Source organism: Nicotiana sylvestris, chromosome 9, assembly GCF_000393655.2.
Source record: "Nicotiana sylvestris chromosome 9, ASM39365v2, whole genome shotgun sequence".
Classification (NCBI taxonomy): Eukaryota; Viridiplantae; Streptophyta; class Magnoliopsida; order Solanales; family Solanaceae; genus Nicotiana; species Nicotiana sylvestris.
Window position 1 is genome coordinate 128,701,658 of NC_091065.1, and position 26,566 is coordinate 128,728,223.

A 26,566-nucleotide genomic window follows, 5' to 3' on the forward strand; every position below is an offset into this window, starting at 1 on the left:
ATCGCGTTCGCGATGAAGAAATCTGGGCCCAAGTGAAATTTTGCTTCGCAAATGCGAGGGACCTTCCGCGTTCACGAAGAAGGAATATCTGGGCAGTATTTAAATAGCCCATCTGCGACCCTTCTTCATTTTCCACCATTTTTGAACGGGATTGAAGCTTTTGAGGGTGATTTTTGAGGGAACCAAAGGGGAATCACTTGTAGGTAACATTTTTGACTTCATAACTTGTTTATATGTGATTAAAGACCTAATTAGTGGTGAAATATTTGGGTAAAATGGGTAATTAGGGCTTGAGATTATGAGACTTTAAAATGGGTATTTGAGGAGTCATTTGAACTCCGATTTCAGTGTTCTTATTATGTATAGACTCGTGAGAGTATGAGAATTCTGAAGATATAATTTCACCCGATTCCGAGATGTGGTCCTGAGGGGCATTTTGATCATTTTACCTAATTTCGCGTATTAGCTTAGATATTAATTTTAGAATCAGTTACTTGAAGTGTTATTTACATTATATAATTGAATTGAATAGATTTGGGCCATTTGGAGTCGAGTACTCGTGGCAAAGACGTGGTTTCAGGTTGATTTTGAGCTGGTTAGAGGTAAGTGGTTTTCCTAACCTTGTGTGGGGGACCTTCCCCTTAGGATTTGGCATATTTGATAATTGAAATGCCTTTTACGTAAGGTGACGAGTGTATACTTGAGCTAATTGTTAAAAATCTGATTTTTCTTAAGTAATTTCAATTGTGTTCCTTTTTCCTGTTTTATACTACTTGCAATTTAAGCCTGTTGTTAGCTTAGAAAAAGCATGCTTAATTGACATAATTGTTTAATTGCTTAAACTACCTTAATTGTATTATGTGAAGCATGTTAGGTTAGAATTACTTGTTTTTACTTGGCACGAAATTCAGCTTAATTGAGTATTCTTTGTGTGCGGCTGTGTGTTTTACTTTTGGACTACGGGACGGCATCCCGGGAGATCCCCTGCATGTATTTATGATTTGAGCTGAGGTGCGGGATACCGAGAGATCCCAGCCATGTATATTGAGGATACCAAGAGATCCTCGGAGTACCAAGAGATCCCTAGCATATATTGAGGGTACCAAGAGATCCTCGGGATACCAAGAGATCCCTAGAATATATTGAGGGTACTAAGAGATCCCCGGTTAGTATCCTTGTGAAGAGTGGCATTTCCTTGTGATTGGTTTCATCTTTGTACCAGTTATTGTATTTCTCTATTATCCTGTATTAAATTCTTATTGTCTGCTTTCAACCGTACTGCTTATCTTATTCTGTCATCCCTTATATTTTATTTAATCTCAGTAGGGCCCTGACCTTCCTCGTCACTACCCGACCGAGGTTAAGCTTTGCACTTACTGAGTACCGTTGTGGTGTACTCATGCCCTTTCTGGGCATGTTTTTCATGTGCAGATCCAGGCACTTTGATGCAGACTTACCATCCTTGAGGCAAGGCGACCCTTCGGAGACTTCGAGGTATATCTGTCGCGTCTGCAGACCGAGGAGTCTCTCTCCATTCTCTCTTGTAGTTACAGACCTTCTATATTTACCTTGTTTTAGACTATTCTGGAGTTAGAGTACTATATAGTATCCTTAGCTTGTGATTCATGGGTTTCCGGGTTTTGGGAAAACTGTATTAGTTTATGAGAGTTGGTACTATGTATGCTAAGTGGCACTTTTAAGTGTTGTTTTATTACACTATTTCTGTTTTAAATTATTTTGTTTTCTTCCACAAATTTGGTTTATCTTCCGCATTTTAGGCTTACCTAGTCATAGAGACAAGGTGCCGTCACGATAGTTCACAGAGGGTGAACCGGGGTCGTGACATTGAGAGTTGGTACTGTGTATGCCGAGTGGCACTTTTAAATGTTGTTTTATTACACTATTTCTATTTTAAATTGTTTTCTTTTCTTCCGCAAATTTGGTTTATCTTCCGTATTTTAGGCTTACCTAGTCGTAGATACTAGGTGCCGTCACGATGGTTCACTGAGGGCGAACCAGGATCGTGATAATTCATCCTCGAATGAGGAGTAGAGTCTGCCTAATACACCCAACATAACTCCTATGTTCTTTAACACATCTCAAACCCCTAAATTCTAGCTAACTCCCAAAATTGCCAGAAATTTCGGCTGAGTTTCCCCTGTAATTGGGCCTATCCACCTATCAGAGAATCCCAGGAACCAACCCTAATAACACATATATAATCCAATGACGTAACATAGCATGAAAACAACACCAACCGTGACCTCATAAGCATTATATTACCATAAGGAGCATCCTTAACATAAACTGTACAAGTGGAACATAATTTAGAAAGTAAGCACTTAACATTTTCATCGAACACAACTACATGGTTATTCAAACAAATGAGGATACTTCTTCTTCATATATTCCTCGGTCTCCCCAGACCAAACTTCCTGTAATACACAGGTAAGCCCAAGAAACTGCGAATCTCTGTTTTTTTTAAGCAAATCCACTAGGCAAGATGCCTAGCCCTATTTTTTTTTATAAATATTTAAAAGCAATAGCAAAATCTCATCGAGTCTTACACAATGTAGGGAAATAAATCTTAAAAGTACATATCTCCTATTACCATGGTTAGAATAGATAAACCATGGTAGTACATGTTCAACTATGAAAATGCTACTTATGGAAATTAGCCATATGAATATGTCATCTTGAAAGCCCCTGGCTATGTACGGAAACTACTCTTCCTTCAATGTATCGGCATATTGCTTTGTCAATTGTTCAACTTGATCCCTCATTGACTCAGTTTGCTCTTTAACGATAGTGTTGTGCATTGCCAGAATGTTCCGCTTTATCCATTCTACTCCTTTTGTTGTATATTCCTCATCCCAGTCCCATAGCCTGCTCAAGTTACATGTAAATCGTATACTCTTACCTTCCTTTTCATAAAGCCAAACAAAATTAGCTGTATCCCCAAACAAGTTCAAATTCCAGAATTTTTGTGCATATGTTGTGTAGCACTGTTTGATCCAACTTTCGTTTGCTTTACAGCTTTCCATCACTGAATTTGTTACCTGATGCCCATACTGTGCAGTTGAGTTGTTGTAATGCATGTGGTTTTGATTCCACAATGCATCCTTTGTACCCATATTTCGGCACCCAAAATCAGTACTTTGTGAGATATTCCAGTTCAAAAATCTGGGCAGCCAACATCTATGTTTCTTTGTCATTTGTACTACTGCTGCTGTCCATTGTGTTTGTGACAGATAATATTGGAACTCCAGCATTCCATTCATGTATGTGCAATCCAAGACAAGGCTGTCCATGCACAGCTCTTCCTTATGCAATGTTGAGTCAAAGCTTTTCTCCATGCTAGTGCCTATCATTGATACTCCCTTAAGGGAATGAGCAGTCAGTGCTAATGCCACCCATTGAGTTTGTGTCAAATGATAGGGCATGAACACATTAGCATCTATCTGTACTTTACTTGATCCATGTATTTGATTCCAAAGTCTGAATCCAGGTGTAAGTTCAAATTCCAAAAATCTGGTCGGCCATGTCATGTATTTTTCAATTTTTGTAGTGTGTGATGTGCATATTGATTGTAAGCAAATATACCAACATTTTGTCCCTGCAAAAAAGAACAGAAAGTTAGTATAAACAATGATCCCCATGGTCCTTTCCCAAGGATTTAGTGTAGGTGCTCGTTTATGTTGCTTCCAGTGAACCTATTTCCCATTCTGCTCCTATGTTCCTCACCTCCTAACCTCTTGCAATTCTTATTCTTAGGTATGGACATTGAGATTTATCATCATTCACAATCCTTCTCCCTTGTATATCCAAATCTCTAAAGTAGTTGTATTCGATAGGACCAACATCTAGGGCATAATTAGCAAGGTGGTCTGCCAGTTTATTTCCTTCTCTAAAAGTATGGGTTATGGTGACATTGCATCTTGAAAACAGTTGTTTGATTTCGTCCATTTCTCCTGTAACTGACCATGGGATTGTCCACACACCTTCCACTGCATTCTTCACTATCATCGAATCTGTGTGTAGTGAGATAAAGACATAGTCATGACCAATGCAGTATCTTAGGGCCTCTACCATTGCCCTTGCTTCAGCTTCTGTATTAGTACCCTCTTTGATTTCTTTCCCACAAAGCATACAACACATCTCCCTCTTCATTTCTCAGAACATAGCCTATTGAACTCTGTATACGGTCAAAATCATATGCCTCGATTTTGTAGGCTCGAGAGGTCGCTTCGGAACAAGTTCAATATAGATCGAGCTCAGGCTCGAAGGTAGAATACGAGGCTCGAAGATCTAATTGCTCGAGGAATATCGGAACTGAGTATGACCAACCCCGATATGATGTTGTTATGGGTTTGTAACTGAAAGATCAAGATTCCTGCCACGTCCCTAAGACCATGGCATAAATTCCAGAATAGATTTGTACGAGTTAGTACGAATTCATACTAGGCGGTTAGACATCTATCACAATAAAATTCCTTTTTGCCAATAGAAATGTATCTTATTTAGAGTTTCCCTATTATATAAATGGGACCCCAATCATTTGTAACTATCATCAATCATTGGCAAAGAATACTCTCTTACTTTCTTGCTCATATTTCATCAGAATTGTCTCTCAACTTTACTATCTTTATTTTACTGTTCTTGTTGACCAACCTCGAGGCCATCATAACTCGAGGTCGAGACTTGCTTAAACACTGGTTTGATTCAACTTACTTCTTTCATTTATACGCTAGATTTCTTGATTACTAATTAGTATTGAACTAAATCACATATCTTTAAAACCATAAACAAGTTTAATTATTACTCGTATTTTCGAGGTAAGCAGTTTGGCGCCCACCATGGGGCTAAAGATAATAGTGGTTATTTCAATACTGATTCTGATAACACACGTTATTTTCACACTTGTTCTTGTCAAGAAATTTTGTTTTCAGGTTAAAACATGTCAAACTCACAAAACGCACCCATACACGGTGATGATGGTCTTGGATTTCATGGGGGAAACAACAATGTAGGAGTCGGTGTACCACCGATTAGCCCTGGGAAAGTGCCAAATGTGGAACCAGTCGATGTTAGTTCACACATTGCTTTGAATGCGGATTTAGGCGCAGACCTTAGAGGAAGTGTGCGCAGGGAAGCCCGATTTGGTGGCCAAGGAACACAGGGTATAGGAGATGGGGGAGTTAGTCTCCAAGTAATATTCGAGATGTTATAAGCTCAACAGATTGATATCGCTCAACTTCAAAGTCAGCATAAAACTCCAAGTATGGTCGAACCAGAAATCACTCGTCGTACCAAGCTGGTGCCCGAAAGATCAAACGGTAATGGCTAGGGGACTGATCCCACGATTATGAGGATGCTCGAGGAACTCACCAAGTGAATCGAGTCTGGGGAGAAAAAGATTGAGGATAATGACAAAAAAATGGAGACTTATAACTCTTGTATTGATCAAATACCGGGGGCACGGTCTTGAAAGGTTTGAATGCCAAGAAATTCGTACAAAAGCCATTCCCTCCGAGTGCGGCTCCGAAGCCCATTCCTAAAAAGTTACGTATGCCCGATATACCTAAATACAATGAGACAATCGGTCCTAATGAACACATAACCTCGTACACTTGCGGGATTAAAGGAAACGACTTAAATAATAATGAGATCGAGACGGTTTTGTTGAAAAAATTTGGGAAAACTTTGTCAAAAGGAGCAATGATTTGGTATCACAACTTGCCGCTGAATTCTATCAATTCATTTGCTATGTTAGTAGATGCCTTCGTGAAGGCACACGTCGGGGCTATAAAGGTTACGACAAGGAAATCGGACGTTTTTAAAATAAGACAGAGGAATGATGAGATGTTAAGGGAGTTTGTATCCCGATTTCAAATGGAGCGAATGGAATTCCCACCAGTCTCGGATAATTGGGCCGTGCAAGCTTTTATGCAGGGGTTGAACAAGTGGAGTTCGATCGCGTCACGATAGTTGAAGCAAAATCTGGTCGAGTATCCAGCTATGACTTGGGCAGATGTACATAACCGTTATCAGTCAAAGATCAGGGTCGAGGACGACCAGCTGGGATCCCCCTCAGGTTCAGTTTATCCAAATAGATTGGCAGTTAAGTCCCCGAGGGATATAGATAGGGAACCAAGATCGAATAGGGAACAATATCAGCCATATGTTGCAGATCGGAGAAATAATGGTTCGGGGCGCAATCCCTCTCGGAATGATCGAAAGAACGACCGAAGACAAAATTCTCGGGGACTTATGAGTAAGAATGGCTTTGATAAACATACCAACCCCGCAGAAGCACCTCGGTTATTGGAGTATAATTTCAGTATTGATGCATCGGGGATAATATCGGCTATTGGAAGGATCAAAGACACCAGGTGTCCTAGGCCTATACAAACCAATCCATCTCAAAGAAATCCAAACTTGATGTGTAAATACCATGGCACGCAAGGCCATAGGACCGAAGACTGCAGGTAGCTGAGGGAGAAGGTAGCTCGATTGTTCAACGAGGGTCATCTTGAGAGTTTCTCAGTGATCGGGCTAAGAATCACTTTAAAGAAAGAGACGCAAACAGAAAAAATGAGCAGGAAGAACCGCAACATGTAATTCATATGATCGTTGGCGGTGTCGATGTTCCATAAGGGCCTATATTCAAGCGCACCAAGGTGTCGATCACCAGAGAAAAGCGGAATCGGAGTTATGTGCCCGAGGGCGTTCTATCGTTCAATAATGAGGAAGCGAAAGGCATATCTTAGCCGCACAATGATGCAATGGTAATTTCTATTTTGTTAAATAAAATTCAAGTTAAACGTGTTCTAGTAGATCTAGGTAGCTCTGCAAACATAATCAGATCAAGGGTCGTAGAGCAGCTCAGCCTACAGGACCAAATTGTATCTGCATCTCAAGTCCTAAATGGCTTTAACATGGCGAGCTAAACAACGAAGGGGGAGATACTCCTACCAGTGAACGTGGTCGGGACCATCCAAGATACAAAATTCCATGTCATCGAAGGCGACATGACATATAATGCACTAATTGGGAGGCCGTGGATCCACAACATGAGAGCAGTACCTTCAACCCTTCATCAGATGATGAAATTTCCAACAGTGGATGGTGTGAAAATAGTTTACGGGGAATAACATGCTTCAAAGGAAATGTTTTCAGTCGATGAGGTTATATCGATACCAGTGCCTTTGACTTGGAAAAATCAAGCACCAAAAATAAGCAGACGGCCAAATAGCAATCACTGTCCCCGACCTCGATCAAACCGGAGGAACAAGTAATCGAAGAAGAAGAAGAGGATTTCCTTATTCCTCGAACTTTTGTTGTTCCCAAAGAGTCAGATGCAACCAAGTCAACGGTCAAGGAACTGGAACAGGTCATACTGATCGAGTACATGCCCGAAAGAAAGGTATACCTAGCAGCGGGGTTAACCCCCGAACTCAGGAAAAAACTCGTTCAATTTCTTATCGATAATATGGATTGTTTTGCTTGGTCCCATTTAGACATGATAGGGATCACACCACAAATAGAAACACACCGGCTAAGCCTCGACCCCAGGTTTAAACCGGTAAAGCAAAAAAAGAGGCCCCAGTCCGAGGTGAAGCATGCATTCATAAAGTGGAACAAACTTAGAATATGTGTAGATTATAAGGATTTGAACAAGGCATGCCTTAAAGACTCTTTTCCACTGCCTAACATCAATCGCATGATTGATGCCACGACCGGCCACAAGATCCTTACCTTTCTCGACACCTACTTCGGGTACAATCAAATTCAGATGAACCCGGAGGACCAGGAGAAGACCTCGTTTATCACTAAGTTTGGAACATACTGTTACAATGTAATGCCCTTTGGGCTAAAAAATGCTGGAGCTACATACCAATGCTTAGTTAATAGAATGTTCGAGGAACAGATAGGTAAATCAATGGAAGTTTACAATGACGATATGTTGGTTAAGTCCCTGTGCGCAAAGGACCATTTAACTCATTTGCAGGAAATATTCAAAATCATGAGGAAGTATAACATGAAGCTTAACCCAGAAAAATGTGCCTTCAGGGTCGGTTCGAGCAAGTTCGTCGGATTTATGGTATCAAATCGAGGGATCAAAATCAACCCCGACAAGATCAAGGCCATCGAAGATATCACTATCGTAGATAGTGTGAAAGTTGTACAAAGGTTAACATGACGGATAGCCGCCTTGGTTCGATTCATTTCGAGGTCATCGGATCAAAGCCACATGTTCTTTCCCTTGCTCAAAAAAAGGATTTCGCATAGACCTCGAAATGCCAGCAAGCATTGGAGGAATTGAAGCGATATTTATCGAGCCCACCTCTATTTCACACTCCAAAGGTAGATGAAAAGCCTTACTTATATTTGGCAGTGTCTGAGATAGCGGTAAGTGGGGTACTAGTTCGAGAAGAGCAAGGTACGCAATTCCCTGTTTATTATGTAAGCCAGACTTTAGGAGATGCTGAAACTAGATATCCACACTTAGAAAAATTAGCATTTGCACTAATAAGCGCATCTAGAAAGCCAAAGCTATATTTCCAGTGTCACCCAATATATGTGTTGACCACTTATCCTCTCCGAAATGTTTTACATATGCCCGAGCTATCAAGACGACTAGCCAAATGGGCAGTCAAACTTGGCGGGTATGATATCGAATATCAACCCGGAATGGCCATCAAGTCTCAAATCTTAGTTGATTTCGTGGCCGATTTTACACCGACCCTTATACCCGAAGTGGAAAAAGAACTTCTACTAAAATCGGGTACATCATCGGGGGGTATGGACCCTCTTCACGAACTGTGCCTCGAATGTGAAAGGATCCGGGCTTCGCATCGTTTTGAAGCCACCTGCAGGTAACACTATTAGACAATCTATTAAAACTTCTAGGTTAACTAAAAATGAGGTCGAGTATGAGGCCATGATTGCAGGTCTCGAGCTAGCTAAAAGCTTGGGGGCAGAAGTCATTGAAGACAAGTGCGATTCTCTATTGGTAGTACACCAAGTAAACAAAAGTTTCGAAGTTTGAGAGGATAGGATGCAAAGATACTGGGACAAGCTATAGGTAACCTTGCACTGATTCAAGGAGTGGACTCTAGATAATGTGCCTCAAGAACAAAATAGTATGGTCGATGCACTTGCTAACTTGGGGTATCATTAGAAGAAGATGATATTGTCCCGGGGACTATCGTCCAATTATCGAGATTTGTCGTCGAAGAGGTTCATGCTGAGATAAATTCTACAAGTTTGACTTGGGATTGGAGGAATACGTATATCAAATATTTGAAATATGGAAAGCTCTCGTCGGATCATAAAGAGTCAAAGGGCTTTACAAACCAAGGCTGCTAGGTTCACATTGGATGAAGATGGAACATTATACATGAGGACGTTCGATGGACCATTGGCAGTATGTTTAGGGCCGGGGGACACCGATTATGTTCTACGAGAAATCCACAAAGGCACTTGTAGGAATCACTCTGGTGCCGAGTCTTTGATTTGCAAAATTATTAGAGCAGGGTATTACTAGGATAGCATGGAAAAAGACACTAAGGAGTTTGTTAAAAAGTGTGATAAATGTCAAAGGTTTTCACCGATGATTCATCAGCCTGGAGAGCAACTTCACTTGGTCCTGTCCCCATGGCCTTTCATGAAATGGGGAATGGACATCGTCGGCCCTCTACCAATGACCCCAGGTAAAGCTAAATTCATTTTGTTTATGACTGACTACTTTTCTAAATGGGTGGAAGAATAGGCCTTCGAGAAGGTCAGAGAAAAAGAAGTTATTGACTTTATCTGGGACCACATTGTTTGTCGATTCGGGATACCTGCCGAAATTGTATGTGACAACAAGAAGAAATTCATCGGCAAAAAGGTAACGGAGTTCCTCGAAACACACAAAATAAATAGGATCTTATCAACATCGTACCACCCGAGTGGGAACGGACATGCCGAATAAACAAACAAAACTATCATTCAAAACATAAAGAAAAGGTTGAACGACGCAAAAGGAAAATGGAGAGAAGTTCTACCTGAGGTTCTTTGGTCATATCGGACGATGTTGAAATCCATCACGGGGGCAACCCCATTCTCTTTAGTTTACGGCTTTGAGGCCTTGATTCCAGTCGATGACGGGGAACCCAGCGCCAAATTTTGACATGCATCGGAGGAATCAAATCACAAGGCTATGAATACTAGCCTCGAGCTACTAGATGAATAACGATAAGCTACACTTGTTCAGATGGCCACGCAAAAACAAAGAATCGAGAGATATTAAAATAGAAGGACCAACTTTTGACACTTCGGAATCGGGGACTTAGTTCAACGGAAAGTCAACCTCAATACTCGAGACCCGGATGAAGGGAAACTAGGCCCGAATTGGGAAGGACCGTACCGAGTCATCGGAGTTATCGGTAAAGGATCTTACAAACTTGGCACGATGGAAGGCGAACAACTTCCAAACAATTGGAATATATCACTACTCAAACGATATTACTGCTAAGGTACGAAATCTTTTTCTCCATTTGTATTTAAGACTAACTCATTGTAGGTGTTCGATTGAAGATGTCGATGGCACTTTTCTACACAAAGACCTTAGGTTTTAAAGCACGTGTTGCACTCTTTTTTCCTTAGATCAGTTTTTATACCAAATGGGTTTTTTCGGCGAGGTTTTTAACGAGGCAACAACTATGTGCTACCTACGGAGAATTCAACAGTATCCAATGCTTCTTTTCAATCAACCTCGAATACGCGGGGGCATTGTCGCGCCCCCTTTTTTCCCTTTTTGATGGGGATGTCCAGGTTCCGACATTCCATAGTGTGTAACGACTCATTTCCTTTTGGTAATTGGGTATTTGAAGAGCCGCCACCTAACGGATTACGGTGCGTTAATGCACCTAGAGTGATTAACTCTTGGATTGGTTTGCATTACCAGAGATTAGAGTAAGGGCTCGAAGTAACCTCGAGGGGAAGGTGTTAGGCACCCCTTTTGGTCCATAACTGTGGGTCCCGACCGAATTTATATTCACAAATTAGTCCATTACAAGTAAACAATTGAATCAAATAGGTTGCAAGCAAAGCACGTTGGATAACTCAAGTAATAAGATAAAGATTTGGACAAGTGGTAAAACAAAGGTTTTAAATAAAAAGGGAATTTTGGTAAAGGAGGGGTCCTAGGTTGGTTATCCTATAGGATCACCCCACACATTGTCCGATAAACACTCCTCAATGAGGGGCTACACATGACATTAGCGCGTAGTCATCATATCCTATATCTATCCTTCCCATCCCCTTATTGGCCATGCAAAGCGAGTGTTTGGTCAGCAATCTCTATTGCATGCTGCTACCCATCCTGTCTTAATGGTCCTGGAGGGAGTTAGGACCTCTACCTATAGGTGGTTCTAGACGGACCCCTAAGGTTTTGAAAGGTGAAAAATTCTAAGGCGACAAGAAAAACACTTAGGACTTTCAGCACATAGAAAAAAGCAATTAGAGGCTCAAAGTTTCCTTCTCAAATAAGCACATAACAGTATGACTCAAGCACAATTAAGGTCTTTTATCAGACAATGTCCTAAGGCAGGATATCTAGATGAATATGCAGAAATAATCAACTTATTTTTTAGACACTCAGGAGTAGTGATCCTAGCAGTTGCCTATGGATTTTTAAAAGCCTGTTAGGATCAGAAAAAAAGTTAAGCAATAGAAAGAGTTTTCAGAAATGCAGTTTTGAAAATGCCATAAAGGCTTGCCTATACGCGGAGTATTGATTAGCACATTTGTATAGTGAAACAAAGCAGGTTTTGAAATGGATTTTCTGTAATACTTATATGCATGATATCTAATGAGATTGAGGTAGTTTTAATGAACTTGTTTCAGGAAACATGGAATACTTAGTTAAACCAATTCAGAAGTGAACTAAGCGTGGACTAAGTTGAATTATTTAGACTAGCTTAGATTAACAGGCAGGAATTCGAATATGATTTCATATAGGCATGATATCTACATTTGATACTGATTTTAAAGACTTGCAGGCATGGAAACATACATAACATTTGTTATAACAGGATTCGGATTAAGTCCTATAGGCATGGTATCTATTAGTTAATCTGATTTTAAGACATTGAAGGCATGATTATTTGGAACCTATAGGCATATTTTCTAGCATGGTGAGATGATAAAATGTAAAGCCCAATGAGCATGATTTCTACTTGACAAAACGATCAGATAAAATATAAAGCCCTATGAATATGATTTCTACCCGTACTACCCCATAAAACATGTATCTACCCATCCCTTTCACTAAATACCCCAGTATTTGTTTACAAGTTATTACAGACCAATGAATGAATTACATAAGTAAATAAGAAAAATAAGAAGCTATTCTATAGGGAGTCTTCGATTAGGCTCAGATTCCCAAAGCCTCCAATGGCCTCAAATGCCTCAATTCAATAGACAATGACATAGTCTAGGTGCATCACAGTTCCCTAAGGATCTCACGGATCCCGGGCAGTGCTTACACCTAGACTTGGTAACCAAGAATTGAACAAGTGCAGTATGGAAGGGCCAGCCTCAGTATGCTAGAGTTCAGAGGGTTCTCAAAAGGATCCCAATGCAGTACACATACTAGAGGGGGCAAAATTTATTGACTAGGAGTAGAGTGAAAGTGATTGACACAAATTGAGAGGTTTTAGTAAAAAAAATTGTATTAAAAAGGAAGTCTGTTTGAAAGTAATGTAGTAAAACAACAGAGACTGTTTGGAAAGAGATTGAAGAAATGAACAGAAGTCCAAACACAACACCATAGGACAACTTTATACATAGCCAGTAGTCACAGAACCAAAGTAAATTCAGTAGTCACAAACAGGGGTCAAGGGGTTTGGGATACATAAAACACTTGATTGCAAGCACATAATCAAGCAAAGGTCTAGGAATTGGTATAGACATGCTCAAAAAGAGCTGACCAGGTATAGTCACAAAACCAGATAAAAAGAACAAGATCACTTACAAGGGTGATAGGGATATGGGGATTCATGGAGCACATGATGATAAGCTTACAGCAAGTAAGCGATAATTGGTATAGACATGCTCAGAAACAAGCAGAGGGGTAACATACTGTTCTCGAGGAAGGGAGGTATATAACTTGCTAATAATGTAAATATCAACTACAAGTTTCACAACTAAACCACAAATAGAAGCAAACCAGAAACAGGATGAACTGAAACAATAAGAGAATCATGTTGTTGTTGGAACTTTGAATTGAAACTAGAACATACTAGTAAAGAGGACAGTGAGTAGAATGAAAGAACAAGAGAACACAATGGTTAGCCTTGGCTTGCAGCTGGCTAACTTAAAGCAGTAGCAGGTAGTACAAAAGAGAGAGCAGAAAATTTGAGTGTGAGAGATAGTTTTTGAACCAAGAGTCTGTGTGTTGTGCTAATGAAAGACTAGAATATTTATAGTCTGGAAGTAGGTAGTAAATAAGGTAGAAATCAAAGTCCATTAGTAATTAAGGAACTCAGAATCAATCAGTGAGGAAATCAAGGTAAGTACTCCCCTAAGTTAAGGGAATTAATTCGAACAGTAAGAACCAGTAGCATATAAGGTAAGAAATCAGTATATGACTAATAAGGAAAGAATCAAATTTAGAAAGTATAGGGTAAGCAATTAGGGCTAAGTTCAGAAAACTCCTAATTAAGGAAATGGTTCAGTAAGAATAAAGTACCACAGCAAATAAAGTAGGAGAATCAGTTAATTTAAACAGACGAAGTAGAAATTTAGGGTTTAAAAGAGAATCTTCCAATTAGACCATAAAATAAGGAAATCAGAATCAATCAAGAGGAAGTTACGATTCCATACTCCTCAGATAAATAGAGTAAGAACAAACAGACGTAGCAACCGGGCAAGGTTAACAATAGAAAGAGGCAAGTCTCGAACAATCGATGAACATAATCATATAGAGGTGGTATAAGTTAGGCTAAAATCTCAGTAAGAATCCATTCGAGGCAGGGTAATCACAAAAACTTAAAAAAGAATCGAGTAGTCATGCTAACACAGAACCAAACAAAGAAAATCTAGAAATATTAGGGATTCTAACACAGGCGAGTTGAAAAAGCGGTAAGAACATAGAATCAGTCGAGATATGAAAAGGATAGTAGTTTAAACATAAAAAATAGGCTTAAACAAGGTGTAGAAGAAGTTCCGAAAAACCCTAACTTCAAAAGAAAGTAAAAACAACTGAAATCGATGATTTTTGCAAAAGAGGTTCGAGAATAGTGTAAAACATAAAAGGAACAGTCTTGAATCGTTTAAAAATAGCACAGATCTAAGAGATGCAAACGAAAATTAGGGTTTCAAAAGAAACCCAAATAGAGATGGAAGAACCTGCTTAGAACTTCAAAGATCGTAACAAATACAATGTGATTTTGCTTGAAATCACACCGGAATAGCTATGAATAGCCAAAACAGCAAACCCTAGATACAATTCGGCGTGGCCCAGGGCCCTTGAAGGCCTCAGAGAAGATGAGCAAGGCAATGGAGGAGCCATTGGAGGCTTGGGGTTGAAGGGTGGTCACCGGAGAAGGGAGGCGTTTGAAAGGGGTTTAGGGTTAGGTTGAGAGAACAGAGGAGATGAGAGAATCTGAGGGCGGCGGTCTTTTGGAAATGAGGTAGGGTTAGGGGGTCTTAGGAATTACAAAAGGAAAGGAATCATATGGGTCGTTGATCTAGGAGATCAACGACCAGGATTTGATTTATATTGGATCGGGTAGATGGATTCTAGGTTTGGGTAAGTGTATATAGGTTCTTGGTCGGGTAATTGGGTATGAAATTGGGCTGGGGTTGGGTTCAATTTAGGCTATAATCGAAATGCAAATCTGGCTATAATTTAAATAGCCAATTTTCCCCTATTTAATTTATAATAAATAATAAATAATTTCTGGAAAATAATTTTATGTACCAATATGATTTAAAATATATATTTATTATTTTAAAAATATAGGGACTAATTTTATGCATATAAAATGTAATTATACATTAAGGGCTAATATTGCAATTGTATGCAATTTTAGCTTAAAAATACCAAATGCAATTATAAAATACAAAACAATATATATTAACAATATTTTGGCATAAATAAAGAAGTTAAATGACTAAATCATCATAACAATAATTTGAAAAATAATTATCGGGGCTTTTATGAATAAAAGGGAAGGAAATAAATCAATTTAAATCCTTAAAATTATGGAAAAAATTATAAACGCCTTGTGCATGCTTATATATGCATGTATATGCTATTTTGAAGGTATTTATGCATGTTTAAAATATATAGGGAAAAATTGGGTATCAACAGCTGCCCCTCTTTACCCGGGAAGGATGAAAGAGTTTTCGAGTAAAGAAATGATGGCCAATTTTGACCAGACGGGATGTTTTGAAAGACGTAGGCCGAACTCTAGTTTTTTAGTTGCCTACATATCATTGATTTTACAGGAATTAGTCCATGTGTAGTTCTGGGTTCATCCGCGGAGTATGCCGACAAAATTACTGCAAGAACGGACACGCTATGCGGAAGCAGCTACGGTGAGTGGTTGAAGCTCGGGGCGGTTGGGGGAACTGCAGCGAGATCGCTCCTACTAGAATAGCGGTTGCTTACTGGTTACCTGCAGATAAAAGATGCTACAAGCGTATTTGTAAAAATTTAAACATGATGCAGATTCCCTTTGGACCATAAAGGTTGTCTTTGGACGGTTAAAGATGACATCCTTAGACCATGATGTCCTGGGCCATGAATTGTGTAGTGAGGGATTCGCAGGCCATGAAATGATGTTCTCGGGTCATGACAATGGTGCCTCCAAACCATGACACCTTTGAATAATGATATGCAAGTTTGAGAGATCCTTAGGCCATGGCATGGTGTCTTCCGGCTATGAGGATGATGCCTTTAGACTATGACGCCTTCGGATAGATTGGTGATATTTCAGCCTATGAGATGCAATAATAAGATGTTAAAAAGACAAAGCTTAGTCTTGTGAAATGGAGGGCAGAGCTTAGCCCGATTGAAAAGCGAATAGATAGCAAAAATAGAGCAATATCTTGTGCAAAAGGGATAGCGCTTAGTCCCATGCGAATGTGGAGGCAAGGATTAGCCTCATGCAGATAGGGAGGCAAGGATTAGCCTCATGCAAATAGGGGGCAGGGATTAGCCTCATGCAAGTATGGAGGCAAGGTATAGCCTCATGCAGGTATGGAGTCAAGGATTAGACTCGTGCAAATATGGAGGCAATGATTAGCCTCATGCAAGTGGAGGATGCAGGGATTAGTCTCATGCAAACATGGAGTCAGGGATTAGACTCATGCAAATAGGGAGGCAAGGATTAGCCTCATAAAAGTATGGAGGCAAGGATTAGCCTCATACAAATATGGAGGCAAGGATTAGCCTCATGCAAATATGGAGGAAAGGATTAGCCTCATGCAATTGGGGAGGCGGGGATTAGTCTCATGCAAACATGGAGTCAGGGATTAGACTCATGCAAATAGGGAGACAGGGATTAGCCTCATGCAATTAAGGAGGCAATGATTAGCCTCATGCAAGTATGGAGGCAAGGATTAGCCTCATGCAAATATGGAGGCAAGGATTAGCCTCATGAAAATATAGAGTCAAGGATTAGACTCATGTAAATACGGAGGCAAGGATTAGCCTCATGCAAATACGGAGTTAGGGATTAGACTCATGCAAACATGGAGTCAGGGATTATACTCATATAGGTAAGGAGGCAAAGATTAGCCTCATGCAAATGTGGAGTTAGGGATTAGACTCATGCAAACATGGAGTTAGGGATTAGACTCATGCAGGTAGGGAGGCAAAGATTAACCTCATGCAAATGTGGAGTCAGGGATTAGACTCATGCAAACATAGAGTCAGGGATTAGACTCATGCAAATGGGGAGGCAAGGATTGGCCTCATGCAGGATGGAGTCAAGGATTAATCTCGTGCAGATAAGGGGACATGGATTAGTCCTATGCAAAGAGCGAGCAGTGAATAAGAGTAAAGTAGATCTTAGCTGGAGATGTATCCGATGTCTGATGGCCTGATTGATAGTGAATTATCTTTATGTATACATGTTTTGTGAGTGCTATCGTTACATCAAATGCGCCTGCGCTCAAAGAAAAGTTGCAAGTTTGGTGAGAGGAGGTTGGTTCTTGCTTCGTCTGTCGGCCTTGCTCTGCTTTGTTCTGAAAGAATTTCGAGTTCCCCTAGGTGACACCTGACTATTATGGAAGTAGAGTTTTCGAAAATATGCAATATTTGAAAAATTGAGTTGTTTTAGAAAAGTATTGATATATCAAGTAATTTTGATGAATTAGTGACTGTAACACGTCTCAAAGACATTGCAATTCTCTTATGGAATTTTGAGGGTCCTCCTCAAAATTCTGCCACAGTTTGGTAGATGATCCTTCAGTTATTTGCAGATAATAGGCCTTGTTGAATCTTAGGAATTTTGAGAATCCTTCTCAAAATTTTGTCCCAGTTTCTTAACTGATTACTTATCGTCTGACGCATGTTGGCGTTGGCCGGACTTGCTCCGGAATTTTGAGGACCCTCCTCAAAATTTTGCCCCAGTTTATGATCTTGGGGGGAATGAAAATTTTATTATGATATGACCGAACCCATAAGGATGCCTACGTATCCCCTCTTAAACGGAAATCAGGTCAAGCATAGTTCAATTACATCAAGTGGGAAATGTACCTAATCTAAGCATAGTATCTCTTGACTGCGTCTGAATTGATTAGTTTTGTCCAAACTTCTCCATCCATTTCTGCAAGTATGAGTGCTCCTCCTATTAGTACTCTATGAACCATGTACGGGACTTGTCAGTTGGGAGAGAATTTCTCTTTGGCTTCATCTTGATGTGGGAAGATTTTCTTCAATACCAGCTGCCCTGGTGCGAACTGTCTTGGTTTGACCCTTTTGTTGAAAGCTCTGGACATTTCGTTCTGATAAAGTTGGCTGTGACATACTGCGTTCATCCTCTTTCCATTGATAAGGGCCAATTGCTCATAACAACTCTTTATCCACTCCGCATTACTGAGTTCAGCTTCCTGTATGACTCTTAAAGAAGGAATCTCTACCTCGGCTGGAATGACAGCCTCGGTACCATAAACCAGCATGTAGGTAATTGCCCCGGTTGATGTGCGAACCATTGTGCGGTACCTCAATAGAGCAAAAGGTAGCTTCTCATGCCATTGTTTGTGGTTTTCTACTATTTTTCTTAGTATCTTATTGATATTTTTGTTGGCGGCTTCTACGGCTCCATTCATCTGCAGTTTGTAGGCTATGGAATTCTTGTTGCTTGATTTTGAAAGCTTCACACATAGCTTTCATCAGATCACTATTGAGATTGGCGGCATATCAGTAATAATGGACTCGGGAACTCCAAATCGACAAATAATACGATCCTTGACAAAATCTGCGACGACTTTCTTTGTCACAGCTTTGTAAGATGCAGCCTCTACCCATTTTGTGAAGTAATCAATGGCTATTAGAATGAACATGTGTCCGTTTGAAGCGATGGGCTCAATTGGACCAATAACATCCATTCCCCAAGCGGCGAATGGTCAAGGTGAGCTTGTTGTATTCAGCTCGTTTGGCGGCACTTTTATCATATCAGCGTGTACTTGACATTGAAAGCATTTGCGGACATACTAAATGCAATCCATCTCCATGGTCATCCAAAAGTAACCTCCCCTGAGTATCTTCTTTACCAAGACGAAACCATTCATGTGCGGACCACAGGTCCCAGCATGCATATCCTCAAGTAGCTTAGAAGCTTCCTTCGCGTTGACACATCCTAGCAATCCCAGATCGGGGGTTCTTCTATACAGGTTTCCTCCACTGTGGAAGAAGTGATTGAACAATCTCCAGAGTGTGCATTTTTTAGCGTGGTTTGCATGCTCCGGGTATTCTCCTTTTGATAAGTACTCCTTGATGTCATGAAACCAAGGCCTTCCATTGGCTTCTTCCTCGACATGGGCACAATATGCCAGCTGATTATGGATCTTTACTGTAATGGGATCAATGCAGTTCTTGTCTGGATGTTGTATCATAGATGACAAAGTGGCTAATGCATCGGCAAACTCATTCTGAACTCTGGGCACATGTCAGAATTCTATCTTTGCAAACCTCTTTCTCAATTCCTGCACGTGGTGCAGATATGGCAATATCTTGGAATTATTGGTGGCCCACTCTCCTTGTACCTGGTGCACAAGTAAATCTGAATCACCGATTACCAACAGCTCCTGAATGTTCATGTCGACTGCCATGTTGAGCCCTAGTATATAGGCTTCATATTCTGCCATGTTGTTGGTACAGGGAAATCTGAGTTTAGCAGATACCGGATAATGCTGACCCATTTCTGATACCAAAACTGCTTCAATGCCTACTCCTTTGAAATTTACGACTCCGTCAAAGAACAACCTCCAACCGTCATATTCTTCAGTAATGTCTTATCCTATGAATGATACTTCTTCATCAGGAAAATACATTTTCAAGGGTTCATATTCTCTTCTCACTGGATTTTCAGCAAGGTGATCTGTCAATGCTTATCCTTGACCGCCTTTTGAGTTACATAGACGATATCGAACTCACTTAGCAGTATCTGCCATTTGGCCAACTTTCTAGTCGGCATGGGTTTCTGAAATATGTACTTTAAAGGATTCATCCTAGATATGAGGTATGTAGTATAGGCACAGAAATGTTACATCCCGTGAGTTTAACAATATTGACACTGTTATATACGTTTGATATGGTATTTTGAGTGAAACATTTTTATAAAAAGTTTGAAAAGTATGATTTTATATAGTTATTAATTTTACTACTTTCGAATATGCTTTAAATTATACGCATAATATGAGAAAGTTTATTTTTTTATTGTAAAGATATAAATTATTTTCTCACAAGAAAAGAAGGATATCTTTTCACCATTTTAAGAATTAAGCGTAGAAATTTTTACTCCTTATATGAGAATAGGAAAATTAGAAGTTGAGAAAATATATGTATTTTTACATGGATATTTTACATGGATGGGAGATCCGCGTTCGCGAAGGGTTGGATACTTGTGAACCGCATTCGCGACTGGGCTTCGCGTTCGCAAAGGAGGAAATTTGGCCTAGTAGAATTTACTCATCGCATTCGCGATGAGAGGAACGCATTCGCGAAGGTTAGACAAGTAAAGCATTGTGTTCGTGAGGGACTTGTCACGTTCACGTAAGAGAACTTTTGGTCAACGTCATTTTTGTGCTTCGCGAACGCGAGGCTTTGACCGCGTTCGCGAAGAAGGATTTAAATGCCTGGGCAAAATGTTTTAAAAGGTTTATTTCGCGAATTTCAGCCTAGGTTCCTCCATTGTTAGGCGATTTTGAAGCTTTTTGAAGAGAGCTGAAGAGGGATTCAAGGGAAATCACTTGGAGGTAATATTTTTGACTTCATAACTCGTTTTTATGTGATTAAAGACCTAATTAGTGGTGTGAAATTTGGGAAAAAATGGGTAATTAGGGCTTGAGTTTAAGAGGCCTTTAAATGAGGATTTGAGGGGTCATTTGAACTCCGATTTCAGTGTTCTTATTATGTATAGACTCGTGAGAGTACGAGGTTTCTAAAAATGTAAATTTCACTTGATTCCGAGACGTGGGACCGAGGGGCATTTTGGTCATTTTACACAATTTCGCGTATTAACTTAGAATTTAATTGTAGAATCAGTTACTTGAAGTGTTATTTACATTATGCAAATGAATTGAATAGATTTGGGCCATTTAGAGTCGAGTACTCGTGGCAAAGACGTGGTGTCGGGTTGATTTTGAGCTGGTTCGAGGTAAGTGGCATGTCTAACCTTGTGTGGGGGATCTTCCCCTTAGGATTGATATATTTGATAATTGAAATGCCTTGTACATGAGGTGATGAGTGCGTACTTGTGAAAGTTGTTGGAAATCCAGTTTTCTTTATGTACTTATCAGTATGTTCCTTCTCCTGCTTTTTTTACTTGTACTATTAAGCCCGTTATTAGCTTAGGAAAGCATGTCTAAGTGATTTAATTGCTTTAATTGTTCAATCTATTTACCTGAACTCTATGCAGCATGCTAGGCTAGAATTATTTGTTACCTTAATAAAAAATTTCCCTTCTCTGAATATTTTCTTGCTACTGCTGTGTATTTATATTGGGACTACGAATGTGGGATTCCGGTAGCTCCCCCTTGTCTGTTTACTTTGGGACTGCAAGTTAGATTCCCGATAGATCCCCTTGCACATTTACTTTGGGACTGCGGGTTAGATTCCCGATAGACCCCCCTGCACAGTTATATGGAACTACGGGAATGCACCCGGTAAATTCCTCCAGTATTGGGTATTTACATTTGGGACTACGGATCGTGATTCCGGTAGATCCCCGCGCATTGATGGTTGGACTACGGGACGGGATCCCAGGAGATCCTTCGGACATATATATGATGGACTACGGGACGGTATCCCGGGAGATCCACTAGACAATTGTAATTGGGACTACAGGACGGTATCCTGGAAGGTGCTCCGGTTGTTATCTCTGTGTTGAGCAGTATTTCTTTCCGTGGCTTTTGCCTCTGTTCTAGTTGTTGTTCTGTCAATTCTATGTTATTTCTTGCTGTTGCACTTATTTATACTGTTTTATTCCACATTGTTAAACCTTCTATTGTATTTATCCTCAGTAGGGCCCTGACCTTCCTCGTCACTACCCGACTGAGGTTAGGCTTGGCACTTACTGAGTACCGCTGTGGTGTAATCATGCCCCTTCTGCGCATATTTTTCATGTGCAAATCCAGGTACTTCTACTCAGTCCTACCATCCTTGAGGGAGGCGACTACTTAGAAACTTCGAGGTACATCTGCTGCGTCCACAGACCGAGGAGTCCCTTTCTATTCCCGCCTTTTAGTATTTAGCCCTTCTGTACTTTTTGTTCTTATTAGACAAATTTTGGAGTTAGAGCTATGTAGTATTTCTTTTTCTTAGCTTGTGATTCGTGGGTTTCCGGGTCTTGGATTTAGATATTGGTTTTGAGATCTATATAAATATGGTGTATGCCGAGCGGCACATTTAACACTGTTATTTGCCTTATTTCTATTTTTAAATTGTTTTACTTCCGCAAGTTTTGGTTATCTTCCACAAGTTTAGGCTTACCTAGTCATACAGACTAAGTGCCATCACGATGGTTCAGGGAGGGCAAACCGGGGTCGTGACAAGTTGGTATCAGAGCTCTAGGTTCATAGGAGTCATGAATCACAAGCCGGTTTATTAGAGTCTTGTTGATCGGTACGGAGACGTGTGTACTTATCTACGAGAGGCTATGTAACCGTTAGGAAAATTCCACTTTATTTGATTTCCCTATCGTGTGAGATTTTGACGTCACAATCCTAAACCTTTATCTTCCATTCTCTCACAGATGGTGAGAACACGTGGTACCAGAGATGATCAGACACTCGCACCCCTTGCGAGAGCCGTCAGAGGTCGGGGCCAGGGTAGAAGCCGAGGACGCACATGCGGTGCAGCTAGAGCACCCGTGCGAGCTGCCACCGAGGAGCCACCAGCAGTTCTAGCCAGAGCCCAAGCACCGGATACGCCTACTGCTACTACTACTCCAACACTTCAGGAGACATTAGCACAGTTCCTGAGCATGTTTCGTACATTAGTTCAGGCGGGGTTGATTCAGGTTGTACTAACTACTTCACATATCGGGGAAGGGATCCAGACTTCTGCCACCCCCACTCTAGAGCAGCGAGTTCCCATTGTTCAAGTTCCCGGTGTCATAGCGACACAGCCTGTGGTTGCAATTCAGTGGGTGGTGAGGACCTCTCATCGAGTAGAGGATAGATGAGGTCAGGAGAGAGATTATAGGGAAGTGAGGAGACCTCGTAGGTTGGAGAGACCCACTGTTTCTTATTTTGGAGGAAACGTATGGCATGGTAGAGGTTTTGTGGGTCAGCCAGCTCAGTTTACATCTCAGATTTTACACAGTGTTTCAAGCATTCAGGGCTCTTGGAGTACCCGTGTGAACACCTAATTTTTATCGTATTTGAATTTTTTCCCACTTATCTCTCCAATACCTCACTTCTCACCCATCTTTCCCACTTTCCCTTGTCCCCTACGCTGGTCCCTCCCACTCTCTTTTATTTCCTCATATCCATCCCCTTTGTTCCCCACTTCTTGTTCCCCACTACTTGTCCCCCACTTTGTTCTCCACTCACAATTCCACATCCCCACTCCATTCCACTAATAATTCCATCAAGCCAATTTCCATTTTCCTCCACTCAAAACCCACGTTCTCCACTCCAAATGGGAGGAACAAAAAATTACCAATTTTCTTCTCTATAAAGAGACAACAAAGACTTAGTGAAAGGAGAAGAAGGAAAAAAGAAAACCAATAATTCAAGTAAGAAGAAACGAGAGGAGAAGTTCAAAATACAGAGACGAAAAAAAAAGGGATGGCTTCTTCTTAATGGACACAGAGGGTATACACTCGATATACGGTCAGTATACATTCTATATACACTAGAGATACTCTTGATATACACTGGATATACAGAGGCAGCCAACGAAAAGAGGGTCTTCTTCCACCTAAAAATTCTACATCTAGAGCTTAACATCCACCATGAAAGAGTCATGAGAGCTCATCTTTTCCACCTGAAAAACACCCCAAAGTCCTAGCCAAAACCCAACTAAAATACAATGAAATTCCAGCGTGTAATCACAGTCGAAAAACCCATGTGAAACGTCACTGCTTCAGCCGCATACCCACCAGATCTCTCACCAGCTTTGTCTGCACTGTCATCGTCTCCCATCTCTCTTCCATTGCTGCTTCAACCTGAAGTTAGCTCCTAAACCACCCTTTAACACCACGAAACAGCCCCAAGGTCTTTAAAAATCCAAGCCGTCGTTGAGGTGGTCGTCGTCTGAGGTTCTGTCGATGAGATCGACGATGTTTGGTTATAGTTCTAATGATTTGCTGTATGGGTTGGAGAAGGATTGTTACCATCATATCAAATAAGTACTTTGCTTTGCAATACTACAGGTTCTCTTCCTTGTGTTTATTTTATCTCATATTCATTTTACTTGTTTGGTGAAAGATCTTGATTATATTTTGCTTCTCTGTATTGGTTTTGTTCATGTAATTCGCATGGTATGGGTGTTTCATCTTTTATTTTGTGTGCATGGTAGCTTTTAGGAGTGAACGAAATATTCCTAGCTAGGTTGAACAAATATACAAGGGACTATCTCATGACTGCCATTCATTTTCGTACAGTTTTAGCACTAGTCAATAATTTTTACACTATAAGACTTCCTCGTTGAATGGATTTAACTATTTGTGTTAAGTTAGGAAATGAGTTCTTCTTTTTGGTTGAGTAATAGTAAGTACTACTGTTAGTGAATTATCTTTTTTTTTAGTTTTAATCCTTTTCCATTGTGGTAAATAAATCATCTTTGAAGGAAGTGTATAATTCATTTTACAAGGGGCAATTTTCACAGAGCTGTAGTACAAAGTTGGCTCGAGAATTAAAAGTATATTTTCCTGCCTTGTTTTGTGATTTAATCACTCTTTAATTTACTGTTGTTCTTGATATGTGTATATAAATAATATAGAGTAATAATGTTTTTAGTTTGCTTTAGGCACGTTAATTATATAATTATCATGGCTACTAAAATTCGAGAGTACATTTCATGTGGCCCGGTTCTAATTTCCAACAATGTTATATAAAATGTGTCGTGAACCACGGGTGCATTTTATGTAGCGTGGTTTACGATGTGTTTTAAATAACTTTGAATTTTTTCCGGAAATATTAAAAGCGACTAAAATATTAGTAGTATTTTTCGCTTTTTGCTTTTTTTTTTTTGCTTTTTGCTTTTTGCTTTTTGCTTTTTGCTTTTTTGCTTTTTGCTTGTAGTACCAATTATGGGTCTGTATGATCCATTTTCACGTTAAGACCATTTTGAAAGATCACTAAATGAAAAAAAGTGTTAGAATAAGATTTTAATTTAATCCCAACAATTCATCTCATATATTTTGTTTTAGTAACCTCTTTGTTAATTAATTTCACATTGAGACTTTGGTACAAAAGCATCTGCACTATGTTGATCCGTACTTGTTCATTATATTGTAGTAATTCATATGTGGGGATGTATATTTGTATGATCTCAAGAAAAAGAAAAGGAAAATAGTCATACTTAATTACTTACCTAATTGATACCACTACTACTGCTGCTTGTAATTCAAAATAAGAAAAAGAAGATTAACGCAATAGATGGTTGATTAGTCATGAATATCGTTGGTTGATTTGTCCATGTGGTTATCTAATTTAGGAATAATAAAAATTCAAGAACATCGTAGTTTGCTTTAGGCTCGATTTAGACTAGTATTGTGATTATGTATACGTTCTCGTAACATAATTACGATTTTAATTCCAAAAAGTAACTCGAGGGATGCGTTCGCGCAACTTCAACTAAACCTTTCTTAATATGAATAAACCAAGCGTTATTAATTGTTGACACGTTTGCGTGACATGATTTTGTGACGCGCCGAAAGAAAAGAGTGTACGTACGCGTAACTCAATTCTTTAATTACAAACAAAACAAGTGATTAAAAGCGGTAAAAGATACATGCACATAGGTTTTAAAATAAGTAATTAGGCAATTTTAGCCAAGTATAAATCACTAAGCGACCGTGCTAGAAGCACGGAACTAGGGAATGCCTAATACCTTCTCTCGGGTTAACAGAATTTCTTACCCGGTTTTCTGTGTTCGTAGACCATTAAATAAGAGTCAACTTCCTTGATTGGGGATTTTAACCGGTGACTTGGGACACCATAAATTATCCTAGGTGGCGACTCTGAAATAATTAAATAATCTCATTTCGAATAATGTCACTTTAATTGGAAAAACTCTCTTATAAACCTTCGGGTGTAGGAAAAAGGAGGTGTGACAGCTCTGACGACTCTGCTAAGGATCTAACCCAGAATCTCTCGTTCAGGGTTCAAGAATTCGACCTTAGAATAATTGTTATATTTGGCTTTATTTATTATCTGATTTTTACATGTTTGTGCCTAATGTGCTAAATGTTGCTTTTTACCGCTTTGATATTATCTGAATTGTATATATAAACTGCTACGAAACCCTTCTTCTTTCTGATTCTTCTGAATTTATGGTGCACACGTGCGCGTGGCCCACTTTTCTGTTAGAAGTCATACCAAGTAGAACTAGGTTGGGTCAAGTAACTAGGCCGGGTAGACTTTCGTGCTCCCGGTACGTTGCCCCCGCCTCGGCTCGAGCTGTCCGCTCGGGTAAGCCAGGTCTAGAACAAATGTACCCAGGTTTTTAAACCTAGAATAACATAGCCTCATGCCGGATCCCTAGTAGGAACGCTTGTTTACATCACATGCATTTGACTTTGGGGACTCAACACAGGGTTTGGGTCTGTCTAGGACAGGTGTACCCCAAAAAATAAAAGAACATCCTGATGCATCCTAATGTTCTACATGT

The 26,566-nt window shown here is 40.0% G+C and overlaps 1 protein-coding gene across 1 annotated transcript; it reads right to left on the reverse strand.

The window, feature by feature from the left end:
* Window positions 1-18,717: 18,717 nt before the first annotated feature.
* On the reverse strand, window positions 18,718-19,119 carry LOC138878210 (uncharacterized). The gene has a single exon (XM_070157875.1). The coding sequence runs from the start codon at window positions 19,117-19,119 to the stop codon at window positions 18,718-18,720; it is 402 nt and encodes a 133-aa protein (XP_070013976.1).
* Between the last annotated feature and the right edge of the window lie 7,447 nt (window positions 19,120-26,566).